Source organism: Spermophilus citellus (assembly GCF_964194105.1).
Source record: "Spermophilus citellus genome assembly, chromosome: 1".
Lineage (NCBI taxonomy): Eukaryota > Metazoa > Chordata > Mammalia > Rodentia > Sciuridae > Spermophilus > Spermophilus citellus.
The window spans coordinates 266934217-266952786 of record NC_138182.1 but is presented as its reverse complement, the minus strand read 5'-3'; the positions used below and the strand labels follow the sequence as shown (position 1 = coordinate 266952786).

Sequence of the window (18570 nt, the reverse complement as noted above, 5' to 3'; positions counted from 1 at the left end):
TTGAAGGAATAAAGACAGGTCACTCTCAAAGCCCAGCATCCAGCATAACAATGTGCTGATTAAATTACTCAATTTTGGCAAACTAGTCACCTGCATTAGAGTAACAGCTCTGCCATTTATTTACATGACCCTGAACAAGCTAGCACTTAATCTTCTTCTTTGTAACATGAAGTTAACATGAATATCCACCTGATAAAGTTAATTAAATGAGGTAATATGCATATTGATTTATCATGATGATTGGCATTTAGTAAGTGCTCCTTTAACACAAACTAATACTAATATAATTAGCTCCATGATTTATTTCCTTTGTCTACAAAATGAGCAGATTGAATTGGAAAATCTCAAACATCCTGAAATTCTGATCCAAACCACAGCAGAAAATAAATATAGTGAAACAAGGGATAGGGAATTAACATTTTGAGGCTACATTTCATACATCCATGTCCATATTTTATCTATGTTAAAAGCTTCAATGCAGAGTGGCTAACTAAGTAAAGAGGATGAGTCCCACTAGGGCGAAAAGGAGGAACCCTACACTGGGACAAGTGCATAGTCAGGAGAGAATTGGCCTCCTCAGTTGTGTTAGAACTAAACATGGTGAGAAAGAGCTAACTGAAAATTTCCCTCTCTCTCTTTCTTACACACTTGAAAACACACACACACACACACTCACAAATTCACATACAATGTAGATATCTGACTTCAATGTGAAGATATCACTTTAATTGTGAAGAGGTAATTGGATTTGTAAAGATAGTCACAAGAAATAATCCTATACAATGAAAGAGAAACAGAATTCTAAGATCTTTAGAGTAACAACAAGTTTCTCACAGAAATAACCTTTGTATTCACAGTAGCTTTTTAAAAAATCCAACCACTGCAAAGTTTTAAAACTGAAATTTATCTCTATTTTCCACGGATAAAGTAACATATGCTTATTTTTTTTAAAGGAAAATACAGGAAAGTTTGAAAGGAAAATAAATGTCAAGTGAATCTTTTACATCAAGTTTGAGAAATGATACACTAACATCCAGAATCCTATTCCAAATGACCTATCCATGCAGGTGTGCCAAGGTGTGTGGGCAGGGAGTAACATTTCTTCAGGCCAGGCCCAGGCAGGATTCCTTTCTTCCCATAGATAAGTGTGCTTTCAGTGGACATATCAATTCAATGGATAAGCCAGGGAAAGTTGGCAATGTGATGTAATCAGAGGTGTTTTCCTCCTTAAAAAAGGGCTTGGGATATGGCTCAGTGGTTAAGCAATTCCCCGGTACCAAAAAATAAAAAACAACAACAACAAAAATCTCCTCCTTTCTGATTGATAGATTTCATATTATCCTTCAAAACATAATCCAGATGTGACCTCTGCCAGAAGTCTTTCCCTGGAGTAGTGATAAAGAGGCACTCCAAAAGGCTTGCAAAAATTTCTCTAAGTCCCTATAATATAACAATTATAATACAATTCATACTATAGTTTGGTTTTTTGTTTCTTTATGTTGTTGTTGAGTCTTCTTTGCCTTCTAGCAAGTAAACTCCACCAGAGGATGGGCTGAGTCTCATTTGTTTCAAAACAGTGCTAAGTGGTTCACAGTAAATTCAAATAATAACTTGTTACATATTGTGATTGGATACAGAATGTCCCCAAAAGATCATGTGTTGGAACCATGGACCTATTATGGCAAGGTTCAGAGGTGGGGCTTTCAGGCGATGATTAGGGATCTGATTTCATCAGTGGAATAATCCACTTAGTGGATTCATCCATTGATAGCTGAAGGGATTACTGGGATCTGGGACATAGATGGAAGAAGTACTCACTAGAGGTGTGCCCTGGAAGGGTTTATCTCAGCTGCCAGGAGCTCAACAGCTTTGCTCTACTGCATCCTTCCACCATGATGTTTCTGTGATTGTGCCAGTCGGCCATGTGCTGAGAGCTCTAAACTGTGAACCAAAATAAATCTTTCCTCCCCTAAGTTGTTCTTGACAGTTATTTTGGTCATAGCAATGAAATGCTGATTAATAAACAGAATGAGTAAACAAATGAAAAAAGAACTTTATAATGTTTAAAAAATGCTGAGAAGAGAGGAAATCTGTATCAAGATTAAAACTTAAGAAAATTAACCAAAAACATTACTCCCTCTATAGAAAATTTTGCTTGAGCTGCATTTTTTCATAGGACTGGAGCAGAAGATAAATCTATTATAGTAACCAAATCTATATGGGCAGTTTGCCAGGAGGAGTATAACCAGAAGAATTGGAAGTTGTACTCCATGTATATATAATACGTCAAAACACGGTCTACTGTCAAGTATAACTACAAAGAACAAATAAAAAAAAGAAAGAAAAAAACCAAGCAGGTTTGATGAAGGATTTGCCTTGCTAGGCTTATAAATTATTCCATATATGTTGCTATGGCAAATATGAATTCTGATAAGTAATATTGTATTCATTATGAATTATCTGATTATTTCTAAGATATTCTATTGTAAATACTACATTTTAAAATTGCAATTGTTGTAGTTCTATAACATTTAAGTTCAAGGTATTTTATGAGATAGTATATAATATGCTATCCAGTAAGGTAACCAGTAGTTAATGTGGCTATTTGGAACATGAAATGTAACTAGTCAGAACTGAGATGTGCTATTAAGTGTAAAGTACACACTAAATTTGAATTATCATGAATAAATGTAAAAATATTCCACTAATAATTTTATATAATATTTTTAGTGAGACATGTAAAATATATTATTTTTAAGTTTAAATTTACCTGTTTCATTTTACTTTTTACTATGGCTACCAGAAAAATTTAAATTATGCATTGGGCTCTTATTTATAATTCCTATTATATTTCTATTCAATAGCACTGGTACAGAACAATGGTTTGTATGTAAAGATGACTCTATACCCAGAGAACATTGGCCATAACTGAAGACATTTTCAGTTGTCCCAACTGGAACAATGATGCTACTGACATTTTGTTATGGTTTGGATATAAGGCCCCCCCCCCCACAAAGCTCCTATGTTAATATAGGAATATTCAGAAGTAAAAAATTAATTAAGATCATGAAAGCTGTAACAATCCATCCTAGTTTGAATGGGCTAACTGGTTGGTAACCGCAGGCAAGTGGGATATAGCTGGTGGAGAGGTAATAGCTGGAACATACCCTGAGGTTCATCTTCTGTGTGGCCCCTCCCCCTTTCTCCCTCTGCTTCTCTCATTACTGTGTCCTGGGCTTCTTTCCTCTACCATGCTTTTCCACCATGATGTTCTGCCTTATTTTGGGCCTAGAGCAATGGAGTTGGTCAATCATGGACTGAACCTCTGAAACAGTGAGCCCAAATAAACTTTCCCTCTACTAAACTATAGATATGTGTGTATTAATGTGTGTGTGTGTGTGTGTATACATGTTAGACAGACATACATTTATTTATTTATGTATTTTGTACTGAGGACTGAACCCAGTGCCTCACATGCACTAGGCAAGCACTCTACCGCCCCACTAAATTGTTCTTGTCAGATATTTTGGTTACAGCAATGAAAAGCTGACTAACACACATCAATTCGGGTACATAATAGAGATGCTGCTAAATATCCCTCAAGGCATAGGATATCCCTCCAAATCAAAGTTATCTGACTCAAAATGGCACCAAGGTTGGAATAATCTGGAATAAAGAAATGGATAAAGAACAGAGTTTGGAATGAGACTGCATAGTTTGAAAACCATTAATCATCAAGTAGCTGTGTGACCTGGGCAAACTGCCTAATCTCTCTTTGATTTATATTCTTCATCTATCAAAGGTAGTATTCAAAGGTGGTATCTCATTCACAGAGTTGTTAGGAAATAGGCATACAATATATGCTCAAAAATGAATTATAGTTTAAAATTTTTAATTTGTTATCTCTTTATTTCATGAAGCAATTTTCTCACAATTTTATTATATTTTTCTCCATGACTTTACCGGTCTTATTACAAATAACCTATCTTTGTTTTTACTGGGTGCAGTGGCACACGCCTATGATCCCAGCGGCTTGGGAGGCTGAAGCAGGAGGATCGTGAGTTCAAAGCCAGTCTCAGCAATGGCAAGGTGCTTAGCAACTCAGTGAAACCCTGTCTCTAAATAAAATACAAAATAGGGCTGGGGATATGGCTCAGTGGTCGAGCATCCCTGAGTTCAATCCCTGGAACCAAAAATAAATAAATAAATAAATAACCTATTTTTGTTTTTAAAAACTTAAAATTTTTGTAAATTAGGGAAATAAATAATTATCTTCTATATTGCAAAGCTGAAGATCCAAATGGATACTACACCATAATTACTATTAAAACACATCACAGCAGAACTTTCTCTTCTGTCTAATGTGCATGCATAGTTTCACCCAGGCTTGCCTTAAGGGGGACAGGGGTCCCTGTGTTTCTGGCCAGTGAGGGAGCATGATGTCAGGGTTCTGTGGTACTTACAGATGGAAGCAGGAGTCCCAGTCAATGTCATTGTTAACAGTTGGGATATAGATGGGGCTGGCTTGCATCTTCTTCCTACCAAGAGTCACACATGAGATCAGCTTTGGGAGAAAAGGCTTAGGAATTTGTACTATTTTCCCCCTATTGGCTACTACTAACATTAAGTTTAAAGTGCCAAATATAAATCCACAAATAGACTATACAAATTCATGTATGGAGATTACTCAGAAAGCAGAACATAAAGACATTTGCAAAAAAAAAAAAAAAATCTGACTTAAATTTCTTTTTCCTAATTTCTACTCTAGAGTACTCTCTAAAATGATTTTTTTAATTGTTGTTGTTCCTGTTGTTATTGTTGTTTTTACTCTTAAAAGCCACACCTTTACATCTCCTGGGTCATCCAAACTATGGTCACCTACTTAACTATTCTTTGGCAGACTTGATGGAAAGAGTAAGCAAACAAAGCAACTAGTTCTCAGCACTAAATGAAGTACAACCAATGGATTGGTTAATTCTCCTCCTTTTCGGTGGTGGTGGGGGGGGGATTTCACTATTTAATAGGAGATTCTAGTTAAGGAACTAAAACCCATATGTCTACTTTGGTGGCTGCTGTTAGGTGATGAGGAAAATGTGTTGAAACACATGGTGGAAAATGTGATTTACAAATATTTGTGAAATTCACTTCTCAAGGCTGTCATGTAAGTGGAATCCAAATCCAATGCACAATTCTGGAACATTAATATCTACCAAGTCCCTCCTCATTTCATCCTAGAATGTCACTCGTTCCCATCGGATCCACAAGTAGCTGTCTCTGACCCAGGTTCCAGTATACCCAATATCCAAATTTCAGATGGAATATTCACTAATTTCTCCCTCTAATCCCTATTTTCAAAACTCCTACATTCTGTTCCATTAAGGTTTCAGAATGCACAGATCTAGGGCACCACATTTAGGCCCCGCTCTTAAGGACAGGGCGCTTTCTCCTTTTCAGCATTGTTCCTCGGTAACTTGGTGAGCCCAGTGGCCACAGAGCCGGGTCTGGAGGAGCTCCCTTCCTAGCACCGCGGAGGCTCCAGCGGGCAGGACTGGTCCGAGGAGGCGTTCTGCGGCGTACCTGGCCCCGGGCTGAGAAGCCACACCCCGGATCTAGCCCTCCAGGCTCCCTCGCCCGCGCTGTTCGGCTACAGAGGGAGGCGTCAGCGTCGAGGCTTCGGCCGACCGGGTTCTGGGAGCCACAACTGTGCCCGGCGTTAACTAGAAGGTCAACAAGGTCGCCTTCGGCCTGGGCCGCCTGGGTTCCTGCCCTTGAAAGACAATGGGGGTTGCCATGGGAACGGAACTTCCCCCGCCGCCGTGAGCGCGGCGCCGTAGCCACGGCAACGCGGGGCACTTCCGGTTCCGTGGAATCCAGTGCCGGAGATCCCTCTGGCATCGGGCACCCTAAGTTGCGCGCCTTCTGTCAACGCGACTTCAAGCTAGTCCTTGAAGTTGCCGCCTCGGCTGCTCCAATAGTGGTTTCCTCCCAGAGATGATGAAGAATGAGGTTAAATCCCGTCCGAGCGAGGAAAGGAACTCTGTCTGTGCGGGTCGTTCAGCGACACACCTCGGCCAGCCGGCTCTGCGCTCTGCTCAGCGCACCCTGCACCCCAGCAGTCCCCCGGGGGGTTCTGGGTCCCCACACCCCTGAGGACAGACTCAATCAGATATAACTGTTGATGGCGCTGGCAGCCGGGCTCCTTTAGGAAAACCCAGTGCCGGAAGTAAGTAACCTAAGAAATGAGCGGCTGGATCTACTAATTGTTAGCAGTTGGCATATTTTCAGGAGAGGAGGTGTTGCGATGGGCAAAAAGTGCGACTTAAGCAGTGGAGGGGGAGAAATAAAGAATGTCTTTGTGCTTCTGCCCTTTTCAATGCTTTATTCACTCAAATCATTCAATACAATGTCATCTACAGTTTCTTAATCAAGAAAATAACAATTCTTAATCCTAGGCATTGCATCAGACATAATCAATTCACAGCAAACAATTCTAGATTAATTCTAAGCACTGCAAACACACTTAATCATGACAGGCTCATATAGACATTCCCTCTGCATGCTAAGCTGAAGTGTCAGATCAAAAGTCTCAGGCCTTAGGCTCTAAGTCCAGCAAATGCACACTCACTCAGACAGTGGGGATCATACAGGAACCAAGGCAGACTTCTCCTGGGGTTGAGCTGATGGCTGGCTGAGGAGGCTGTCCTGGGAGAAGTCCTTTTCTCATTAGAGTCAAGAGGCTGCTGTAGAGTTTGAGAGCGGTGAGAACAGCACAGAGAATCAGGTAGATGAGAATTCTCGAGTTGGGATGTCAGTCCAAGTCCTCATCAGGCTCTCAGGCTTGTGTGCATCAGTGTCAGCTGGTTGAATGTCTGTTCATTTGCTCCATCATTTATACTAAATTTGGGGGTTTCTGATCACCCTTTCAATCCCTATCAGCTGCCACTGGATTTCTCAGTGATGTCATTTGTCCTGAGGTTAAAGCATCTGGTCTGGTGGTCCGTACCCTGATTTTCTTGCTTTCCAGGGCAACATGTCAGAGACTTCACTCTGAGTTTGTCAGGATAGGGAGAAGTGACTTGTTTGTGCAGGAGGGCCATACTGGAGGGCTCCATAGGTGTACCAGGTGAGACTGCAGGTTTCAAACTGGAGTTTTAAAATGGAGTTGCTTAGGCTAAGACCTAAGGCCATCCTGACAGGAGAGCACATTTGGCAAACACCACATCACACCTGGTCAGTGGTCTGAAACACACAGTAGTAATGCACACAGGTGCGGAGGGAATTGTGGTCAATACCCAAGTGACCAGCAACAGTTCTGGCACAATTGGGATTAAGGGTGTTATCAATGGACTTGGTCCATGATGCTGGAATGGATATCCCCTCTATTTTTTTTTCTTTTTCAAAAAAGAGAAGGCAGGCTAGGTAGAGAGAGAGATTTACTGAGATCTGGAAAGATGGAATTTACATTTGGTGTTTATTTTTTATAGATTTAGGATGGAAGTTAAATTGCCATTGATCCAAGATTGCCAAGATAGCCTGTAGGTGGGTAGTGTTGTTTAAATGAGTGCTTAAAACCTCTTAAGTAAAACCTGGATCATCTGTTAATTCAAGGATATCCTTGAGCTCCTGAACCAAAATTTTGGAAAAGAACCCACTCTTTTGACTCTCGGGCACGGAACAATTAATCAATGAACTTGATTTAAAGATGCCAATGTTCTTGCTTTAACTCTGTGTAGCCAAGAGCAAGTCAATCCATGGATACCAATTTTCTTTCCTTATACAGTGAAAGTGTACCGCTTGCTGTCTATCGTGCTTTTCAGCTTCAGGATTCTGTAAGGATTTTTGCAACTCTAGGAACAGTATTTAATATGTGTAGAGATTAAAAAGGAGGAAACTATTTCCTGTTCACTCATACTTGTTTCTCTAACCCCTTGTTAAGTTGGGCATCATCAAAGTGAAGTTTTATTATTCTTTCTGGGAAGTGACCATCAGAATGTTTCTAAGTGTATTAAAGGTAAGTTCTCTTTTCTAAACACTTGCTTTCACTGATTATTGTAAAGTTTATTATGGTATCAGAACAGTCACTGAATTCCCATTCCTAAAACCTATGCTCCTCCATTTAACTAATTCTGACCAGAAGCATGTTGCTTTCATCTGTAAAATTATAAACTCAGAGAAACTTAAAGACTCAGAGAGTTCCAAACCTCTGTAATACATTTTCTTCTCTTGCCATCTTAATCCTATCCCCCAATGTAAAACTTAGATGTAGTATATGCACTCTGGGATTATTCACTCACTCCAGAATAGAATTCCAGTAAGCTGGGTGGACATTGTGCCGCAGTCTGGCTGGGCACAACTCAGGAGCCACTTGTCAAAAGAAACGAATTTTATTTTTAGAACTACAAACACCAAACAAAACAGCTCCTCAGGAAAAAACCCTCAGAGCCCAACTGCCACCACCGGCTTCCCAGAAGCCTCTCACCCACACAAGCCTCACCACCTCCCACAATCCTCCTGCTCTTGAGGCCGATTGGCTGGGTCGCGTGGGCGGAGCCAAAGAAGTCCCCCAATGAGCAGCTCCGTGGTCTGAAAGGGCAGGGAAACAGCCCAATGAACATCACCGCAGAGGAGCCAATCAGCTAGATGTTGCTGGGGCCGCTGTGAGCCAATCATCAGCTTTGCAGTCTGAAGGGCGGAGAAACAGCCCAATGAACATCACCGCAGAGGAGCCAATCAGCTAGATGTTGCTGGGGCCGCTGTGAGCCAATCATCAGCCGGCAGCTGGAAGTTTGCTGGGGTCCCTTTGGCTGTGGCTCTCAATATCTCCCCCTCTCTGTTTAAACAACAAGCATGTGGCTTAGGGACCGAGCTTGCCTTAGGTTGTTCAATACTACATATGGTCCTTACCTGTCTTTGGATGAGCTGACCTCAGGGCGTCAGCCTCCTGTCTTAGGTTGGTACCATTGTAATTGGATCTTACCCGTCATTGACTACCGGTCCAGTATACAGCCACACCTGTGGAGAGGTCTTTGTCATGACAAGCAGAAGGGTGGAAGATACACCAAGCCAATTGACGGCTCTTGTTGGAAAAATTGTACCACCGATGACATCATTAGCAAAAATACCCCAACATTACCACAAGTCGCTGCACCAACAGATAGTACACAATGCATACAAGTGACACATAGTTTAGGCAAGTTCTGCAAGCAGTTCAGTGATGGCTATTGCAGAAACTGTAGATTAGTTTTATCTTTGTCTTCACCGGCACTGGGTTGAAGATAGGAATTCTGGCAATAATGGCTAAAGAAAAAATTATGTAACATTCCAGAAGGCACTAAAAGAAAACAATTTTCTTAACAATTTACATTGTCTTCACTGGCACTGGGATAAAGATAGGAATTCTGGCAATAATGGCTAAAGAAAAAATTGTGTAACATTCCACAAGGCACTAAAAGAAAACAATTTTCTTAGCAATTTACATTATCTTGAAGAGAATTATGAAATATAATGAAAAGGCAAGGTGAAAGTAAACAAACAGATCTGTTAACCTCCTTTTTTGTTTACATATTAAAACAATCCTTAACAGTTATTTACCCAATTTAAATTAAACCATTTAAATCACGTGAATAAAAAAAATATATTTGGATCCATTTTTTCATGAGCGCTCATCATATATGATATATGGACATACGTACATTCAAACATATAACACAAAACACAAGTGTGCACACATAATATAATACATACAACACATAACATAATAGTAAAGGCCTTATAACTTTTTACAGGTGAAACCTCCTTTGCAATGTTTAAAAACTCTATAGTCAAAAAAAAAATAGAACTGATCAGCAAAACTTAACCTAGGTCTGTATGAGCTCAAAAAACAAAATAGAACTTCATGATATGGGAAAGGGCAATAATAAAATAGATATTGAAAAAAGCATCCTGGTTCTGTCGCAGATGTAAGGATAGCCAAATTGGAGTTTTGGATATCAGCTGATATGGATTTGAGCCAAATCATCTTCTTTTTGGTCTGTAGAAATCGCTTTAATTAATCTCTCTGGAATCCAAATCGGCTGCTATTCTCCCTGTGGAAACACACAAAAAGGCCCCCAACTCCAGACAATCACTGGGTCAGGACTTTAGTTAATCTCTCCGGAATCCAAATCGGCTGCTGTTCTTCCTGTGGAAACACACAAACAGACCCCCGACTCCAGACAATTACTGGGTCAGGACCTTTCCATTGTCCTGTTAGAATATCTTTCCAAAGTACCTTGGGCTTATGTACATTTTTTGGACACATATGCCTTTCTGCAGCACTAAGTCCTGATGAATTCCAAATTTAAAAAGTTTAGAGTAAAAAGGGTTATTTTAAGTTTATCTTTGGGGAATATATACCCCTTCCCAATTCCGTCTTTTTGCTTTAATAAGTACATTTTAATAGTTGATGAGCTCTTTCAACTATGCCTTGTTCCTGTGGATTGTATGGGATTCCTGTTATATGAGTAATGCCAAATGATGAGCAAAATTGTTTAAAAGAGAAGTATAACCAGGGGCATTATCTATTTTTAACTGTTTTGGAATGCCCACAGTGGCAAAATTTTGTAAGCAATGAGTTATAACATCTTTAGTTTTTTCTCTGGCATGATGGGAACCCATCAAAAATCCAGAAGAAGTATCAACTGTAACATGCAAATATTTTAATTTTCCAAATTCTGGCAAATGTGTGACGTCCATCTGCCAAATATGGTTAGGTATCAATCCTCTAGGATTGACTCCAAGATTAACTTGTGGTAAAAAGGTCACACAATTTTGAAATTGTTTTATTATTTGTCTAGCTTGTTCCTTAGTTATTTTAAAACGCTTTTGTAAAGTATTAGCATTGACATGGAACCTTTTATGAAAATTTATAGCTTCTTCTAGTGTAGAGAAAATATGTATGTCATGTGTAGTTTTATCTGCTAAATCATTGCCCAAACTAAGGGCTCCAGGCAATCCTGTATGTGCCCTGATATGTCCTATAAAGAATGGATCTTTTCTGTCCCAGATTAAACTTTGTATAGTGGAAAACAAAGAGAAAACAGTAGAAGAAGGGGAAATCCTACCAGCATCTTCAAGGGATACTATAGCATTAACTATATACTGACTATCAGAAAATAAATTAAATACAGAGTCTTTAAACATCACAAAAGCTTGTAATACTGCATTAAGCTCTACCTTTTGAGCTGATTGTTTGGGTACTAAAAATGTAAAAGTTTGATCAGGTGTAACTATTGCTGCTGTACCATTATTTGACCCATCAGTGAATATATTTGGAGCATTCATGATAGGTGTTTTTCTTGTCATTTTTGGAAAAATTACAGGATACAATGACCAAAAAGACAATAAAGGATTAGATGGTAAGTGGTTATCAAATGAAACATTAGATTTGCACATGATTATTGCCCAAGTATTTAACTCATTAGCTAATTCATCAATTTGATTCATAGTATATGGAGTAATAATTTTATTGGGACAAATTCCAAATACTCCATTTGCTGTTTTTATTCCTTTGAGTATTAATTGTCCTACAGCCTCAGGATACCTAGTAAGAATAGTGTTAGGAGAATAAGATAAATGTATCCATAATAATGGACCTTCTTGCCAAAATACTCCTGTAGGAATATTTTTTGTTGGTAGTACAATAAATAATACAGGCAAACTTATATCAATTCTATCCAAATGCATATTTTCTATATATGTTTCAATGATTTTTAATGCCTTTCTTGCTTCAGGCGTTAACATTTGGCATGAATTTGGATCTGATGGACCTTTTAGGATATCAAATAAGGTCCTAATTCTCCTGTTGGAATACCTAGATAAGGCCTTATCCAATTTATGTCTCCTAATAACTTTTGAAAGTCATTAAGTGATTTTGAGTTGATCTACTCGTATTTGAATTTTTGGTGGACGGACCATGGTTGAGGATAATAGAACTCCTAAATAATTAATTGGAAAATTTAATTGTACTTTATCTATTGCTATCTCTAGATTATAATTTTTTAATAAGTTTGTAAGTGTGGCATAACATTCTAGCAATGTGTTTTTAGCTTTGTGTGCTAATAATACATCATCCATATAGTGAAATATTTGTAGTTCAGGATTTTGATTTCTAAGTGGCTGGATTACTTTGTTAACATAAATTTGACACATAGTTGGGCTGTTAGCCATCCCTTGAGGGAGTACTTTCCATTCATATCTCTGATCAGGACCTTCATGATTCAGTGCAGGGATAGTAAATGCAAAACGTGGACTATCCTTAGGATGAATTGGAATTGAAAAAAAACAATCTTTAATATCTATAACTAAAACATACCAAGTTTTTGGCAAAGCAGACAATTGAGCAATCCCCGATTGAGCAGTTCCCATAATGACCATTTCATTATTAATGGCTCTTAAATCTTGCAATAATCTCCTTTACCAGATTTCTTTTTGATGACAAAAATGGGAGTATTATGGGGAGATACAGAAGGTTGTATATGTTCTTCCGCTAATTGTTGTTTGACCAGATCATGGGCTACTTGTATCTTTTCTTTAGTCAAGGGCCACTGAGGAACCTATACTGGTCTTTCTGATTTCCATGTAATTTTTATTGTCTCAGTGGCCCTTTGTGAAAATCCAACCCATGTCTGTCTGTTCCTTGATCTATTTGTATTGGTGCTGCTATACCTTGTTCTTGTTTTTCTAATCTTTTTCCTTTCCTAAAACCTTGTCTAGCCATAATAGTGGGTGCATTTTGATTGATGTTATTTGTTAATGTCAAACCTAATTGATCTAAGACATCTCGTCCCCATAAATTTACGGGAAGATGATCCAATACATATGGCTGTATAGTTCCTTCACATCCTTCAGGATCCTTCCAATCTAATACCATTGCACTTCTATGGGGATTAGTCGCCACTCCTAGGCCTCGAAGCGTTTGAGTGGCTTGTTGTAATGGCCAATGTTTTGGCCATTCTTGACGAGAGATGATGCTAAGGTCTGCACCTGTATCCAGTAGCCCATTAAATTCATGTCCTTGAATATTTAGTTTTAGCATGGGGCGAGAATCTAAATTTAAAGAAAGCATAGCCCAATCTACACCTGTGGAGCCTAATCCCTTGGAACCTCTTTCTACAGCACGACTGGAAAATTTATCATGTAGGCTTGGTATTATTAGTAACTGTGCTATTCTATCTCCTGGTGAAATTACTGATATACCCTTTGGAGAACTGGCTATAATTTTTATTTCACCTTCATAATCTTGATCAATTACCCCAGGACTTATCAAAAGTCCTTTTAGAGCAGAAGAGCTGCGTCCCAATAATAAGCCTACTGTTCCTTTGGGAAGAGGTCCTTTTACCCCTGTGGGAATGATTTGAACTCCCATCTCTGGAGTTAGTACTGATCTGGCGGAGGCGCAGATGTCCAACCCTGCTCTCCCTCTGGTTTGTCTGATAAGGGATCTGATGGACAATGTGTCCTGGGCACTACCCTGATGGGGTTGCTGGGTTCCTCCAGTGCTCCGTATATTTGTGGTTTGGGGCCCCGGAGCATTGGGGCCCCCTGTCCATTTTTTGGCAACGGAGCCTGATGCCTTTGTCCATGATATTGTGGATAAACACCTTGTCCTTGTTCGTTTTTTGATAATGGAGTACCCTCTATGGTGGTTTGAGAACGGCACTCATTAGCCCAATGTAATGGAGTACCCTCTATGGTGGTTTGAGAACGGCATTCATTAGCCCAGTGTCTCCCTCTATGGCATCGTGGGCAAATACCCGGTATTCTACTCCTTTGATACCTAGTTTTGTTAAACCCTCCTCCTATGGGGCAATTCCTTTTAAAATGTCCTGTTTGTTGACAATTGTAGCATGTTCTTGGCCTGGCATATAAAGCCTGTTTTACTGCGGCTGCCACAATTTGCCCTTGTTCATTAATGTCTCTGGCATCTAAAGCCTGTTTTACTGCAGCTGCCATGACTTGCTCTTGTTCATTAATGTCTCTACATAATTTAATATATGTGTTTAAATCTTCCTGTTTCCATGGTCTAATGATATCTCTGCACCAATGATTCGCTTGGTCATAAGCCAGTTGTTTTATTAATGGCATTGCTTTTTCTGTATTCCCAAAAATTCTGGTAGCTGTTTGAATAAGCCTATCTACAAATTCAGCATAAGGTTCATTAGCTCCTTGTATTACCTTAGATAATTGACCTTGTAAACCTCCATGTCCTTGTAAAGTCTTCCATGCCCTAATCGCCTCTGCAGCAATTTGTGAGTGTACGCCAGGATCATATGCAATTTGTTGCTGCTGATCCTCATAAGGTCCCTTTCCTAACAACATATCTAGATTTCTCTGATGATAACCAGCTGCTGCATTTCGCTTAGCTGTCTCCTTGCAAAATTCCTCATTGGCAACCTTCCATAACAGGTATTGACCTCCATTTAGCACAGCTTTACACATATTGGCCCAATCTGCTGGCGTCATGTTCAAGTTGTTAATGGATTTGACCAAGCTTACAGTGAAGGGTGCTTGAGGACCATAGGTTGTTACAGCCTCTTTTAGCTCCTTTACTGTTTTGAAATTTAAACCCTGGCAAATTCGCTGCCCTCCTACCTCAAATACAGGGCATGTTAATACTTGAGATCCTGTCTCAGGATCCCAACTATCAACTGCGGGGGTTGGGAGCCTCCTAGCATATGGAGATGGTGCTGTTGATTGGACACTTATGCCCTCTGGTGATAGAATGCTGTTAGTAGCAGTATCCTGTAGAGGTGGTGCTGTTGGTTGGACACTTACGCTCTCTGATAGAAAGGTGTTATTAGCAGTCTCCTGTTGTAACTTTTCCCCTGATGGCTTTTTCTGCTTTACACTTTCTTCCTCTGTCTGACTAATTCAAAAGACCTTCTCTTTTACTTGAATCTTTTCCTCTGTCTGACTAACTTGATGGGTGGACATTGTTTGTTTGTTTTTTTACCCTAGGTTCACTCACATTCCCTTCCTTGATCCCAAGGTAGAAGAGGTAATCATTGCTGTTGCAGAAATCTCATAAGAAGCATGTGTAGAGTGTATAATCTAGAATTGTTCAGCTCCAGATCTAAATGTGATTATCTCTAAACTGTTTTGACCCCAGGAGCTATGAAATTTAAGAACAAGGAAATCCAAATAAAAGTTGTCTTGGAACACATTTTTTGATCTCTCAAGGCAGGGTTACTTCTGAGCTTCCTCACTATCCTGCCTACAGCCTCACCATGACACTCAATACACAGTGTTGGCACTTCTGTTTACTTGCACAATTCTCACCCTCCATGCATCCTTTCATCCACCCAGACAAAAAGACCTATCTACTACTTCTACCTGCCAGGTACCGTTCTAAGCATTATGGAAGCAAAGATGAACAAACAAGCAAAGATTTTGCTCCTCTGGAATTTATATTCTACTAGATTACTAGTGAACAATATGGTGTCTTTGCAAGTTAGAAAAAGGCACATGCCTTAGGTAGTACACAGAAACACTGTATGAATTAAAAAAAGCTTCCTCCTCCAGCCAGACTTAGGCCCCTGCTAAGGAGTACAGTTCTTAGAACAGGGGAGACTGGATTTCAGGACATATTTTCTCCAACACTCAGTGAACCACCTTATGTGCAAGTGAAAATTATATAGAGAACAATAAAACCAGGCAAGGGATCTAGAAAGGGTTGTGGTCATGTGGGCATGGGAATGCTTTTATATACTGTAGTTCAGAGTTTCTCACTGACAAGATAGCACTGAGCCATCTTGGACAAGAAGAGCAAAATCGTACAAACATATAGAACATTTTAGGATGTTGATAGCAAGTGCAAAGGCCTTGAGATAGGAGCATGTTTAATGGAGGCAAGGAATAGTAAAGGGGCAATAAAAATGAGGATACAAGAGGTGGGGGTAGGGTTGTGGCTCAGTGGAAGAGTGCTTGCCTAGCATGTGTGAGGCACTGGGTTCAATTCTCAGCACCACATACAAATAAATAAAATAAAGGTCCATCAAAAACTAAAAAAAATATTTTTTTTTAAAAATGAGAATACAAGAGAGTTGACAGTATACAGGGCATCAAATCATACCAGGCCTTGTAGCAATCCAGCCACCCGCTCAGAATAGTTAATAGTAGGTACCAGGTAACAGGCCATTTGAGTAGCTGTGAGCTCCATATAAGCAGGAGCTGTTATCACCATTGAGTTTGTAGCATTCAGCACAGTGCCTGGGATATAATCATTGGTCAATGACATTTAATAAATGAAATCATCTTTAGGGACTATTAGTGGAGACTCTTGCCTCTGAGTTGTTATCAGTTCCTCTATTGTTGCCCATTTGTAACAAGTCACCACAAACTTACTAGCTTAATAAAACATCAAATTATTTAATTCTGGAAGTCAATGATCTGTAATGGGTGTCACTGGGATAAAGTCAAAATGTTGGCAAGAGTGATTCCTTCTGAGTGAAGTTTCATTTAATTATTTGTCTAGCTCCTAGAGCCTACTTATATTCCTTTATTTAGGACCCCTTCCTCCATCTTCTGAAACCAGCAGCAGAGCATCTCCAAATCCCTCTTGAACTCTTTCATCCTTTTACTTTAAAGGACCCTCTTGTTGTATTAGGTCCACATGGATAATCTTATTTTAAGGCAAACTGATATTAATTCTCCCTTGCCATCTAAGTTAATATATCCATAGATTCCAGGAATTACCAAGTTGGATATTTTGGTGTGTGTGAGAGTGGTGAGGGAGTACTTATTCTGCTTTCCTGACTGTATTTAATCTGACTTAAAGGCAGGGTTTTAAAAAATATTTTAGTTGTAGATAGACACAATATTTTTATTTATTTATTTATTTCTATGTGGTGTTGAGGATTGAACCCAGTGCCTCATCTGTGCTAAGCAAATGCTTTACCACTAAGCTACAACCCCAACCCAAATGCAGGTTTTGAAGACTTCTTAATACATAGGGAGCCCCTCACTACCCATCTCCTCTGGCCCTTAGAAGCTTATAACTTGATTACGTCCTGCTTCTTTTTCTCTCCTCCACAACCTTTTTATAATCTGGTACATCTACTCAGTTCTTAGGTGTGCCTTTTCTTTTCTTCCCATTGTAGGGCCTGGTTTATAATAAGTGTGTAGAAGTATCTCTTTCCTGTCTTCTTACCACCATCTCTAGAACTCAGTGCAGGGAAGACTTCCCAACTTCTGGAACTCACATTGATTGGTCCCTCAGCCAACTTCTGTGGCCAATTCACAGTATCCACCATACCTGAGCTCTTGATCTTTTGATTATTTTTCCAATATGCTCCACACTTCCATAATGCTTACTGGTCCTCTGCCCTGAGCTGGTGAACAGAAATTACTACTTTGGGAATGTCCTGCTTCCAACAGTCCAAGCTGTTGCTTTTCCGAGAACATTGTACCTTGCAGTCTGCATGTAAGCTTTGTTTAAAGAGCATCACCCCCATTTTTGATGGATAGCATTTCTGCTGCCATCAGCACACAACATTCCAGATTTATGTCACATTGCAAAAATGTTGTGCTTCAACATGTTCTGGGAACATTTTCCCCACACAGCATATCATGTGCTTATCTTAGGATGGGTGGGTTTAATTATTAAGGCTTTGGAGTCTGTCTTGAGAGATTTTATGTGAGGAGAACAACTTAATAATATCTCTTGTTGAACCAATAGGAAGGAAAAGGCCATTCTTTCTCAATCTGGCATGCACAATATTCTGCATTTTGAAAATTGCTTATATGATGATGGAAGCTAATGTGAAAATGGGCAATTTGAAAGTCATCCACAGAATCCTCACATGTGTGTAAAGACATGCATAGGATCCTCATTGATTGCATCATTTTGTAGCTTTGAAATACTGGAAGCATATTAAACACCCTTCAGTAGGGAACTGGTTAAATATAGTTAGCACTAAGAAATATTACTTGGCAGTTAAAAGGCATGAGGTGTGTGCCGACAAAACCATCTCCAAGGTGTTTAAAGAAAGTAAGGTACTCACCTATAAAATGTCTCAGCTCACCCAAGAAACTTCATAACTGCTGCTTCTAGGGGAGATGAACTAAAAGTTAGGAGCAAGAGATTTATTTTTGGTTTATTTCATTTGTTCAACAATTAGAGCCTGAAAAATCATCACTGAGGGATGCATTTCTTTTTGGCTTGTGAGGCATTTCTTTCCATCTAACACTCATTTGAATATATCTAGGTTTCCTGCCTAGCAGAGTGTCCCCATGATATCACCCTGTGGATTGTTAGGCTAGCCCCAGCTGAAGTAAGTTCTCTCAAGGTGCACACACTTGATAATTTAAAGTGGCAAAACCTTGTATCATTTGCATTTTTTTTTTTTTTTTTGATGGAAGGTGGAGGGAGGTATTAAAAGCTCACTTAGCAAACCCTGAGGATCACACACATACTTTGAACAAGTTTCACTGTGCGGTACAAAGCAGTAATAAGCTTAAGTAGAGGTGGAGGATTCATGTTGTCAATGGCCTTAATACTAATTGATTTATGGGTATTAATATATATGAATA

General features: G+C 39.4%; 1 protein-coding gene across 1 annotated transcript in view; it reads right to left on the bottom strand.

Annotated features, from left to right (window-relative positions):
* The window catches only part of TTC23L (tetratricopeptide repeat domain 23 like), a gene marked incomplete at its 3' end in the record, with an annotated part of 47872 nt that extends 42152 nt beyond the window's left edge, over positions 1 to 5720 (bottom strand). The window contains 2 exon segments of the mRNA XM_081296465.1: positions 4464 to 4538; positions 5578 to 5720. Of these exon segments, the coding sequence (XP_081152591.1) occupies positions 4464 to 4531 (68 nt within the window). The 5' untranslated portion in view covers positions 4532 to 4538; positions 5578 to 5720.
* Between the last annotated feature and the right edge of the window lie 12850 nt (positions 5721 to 18570).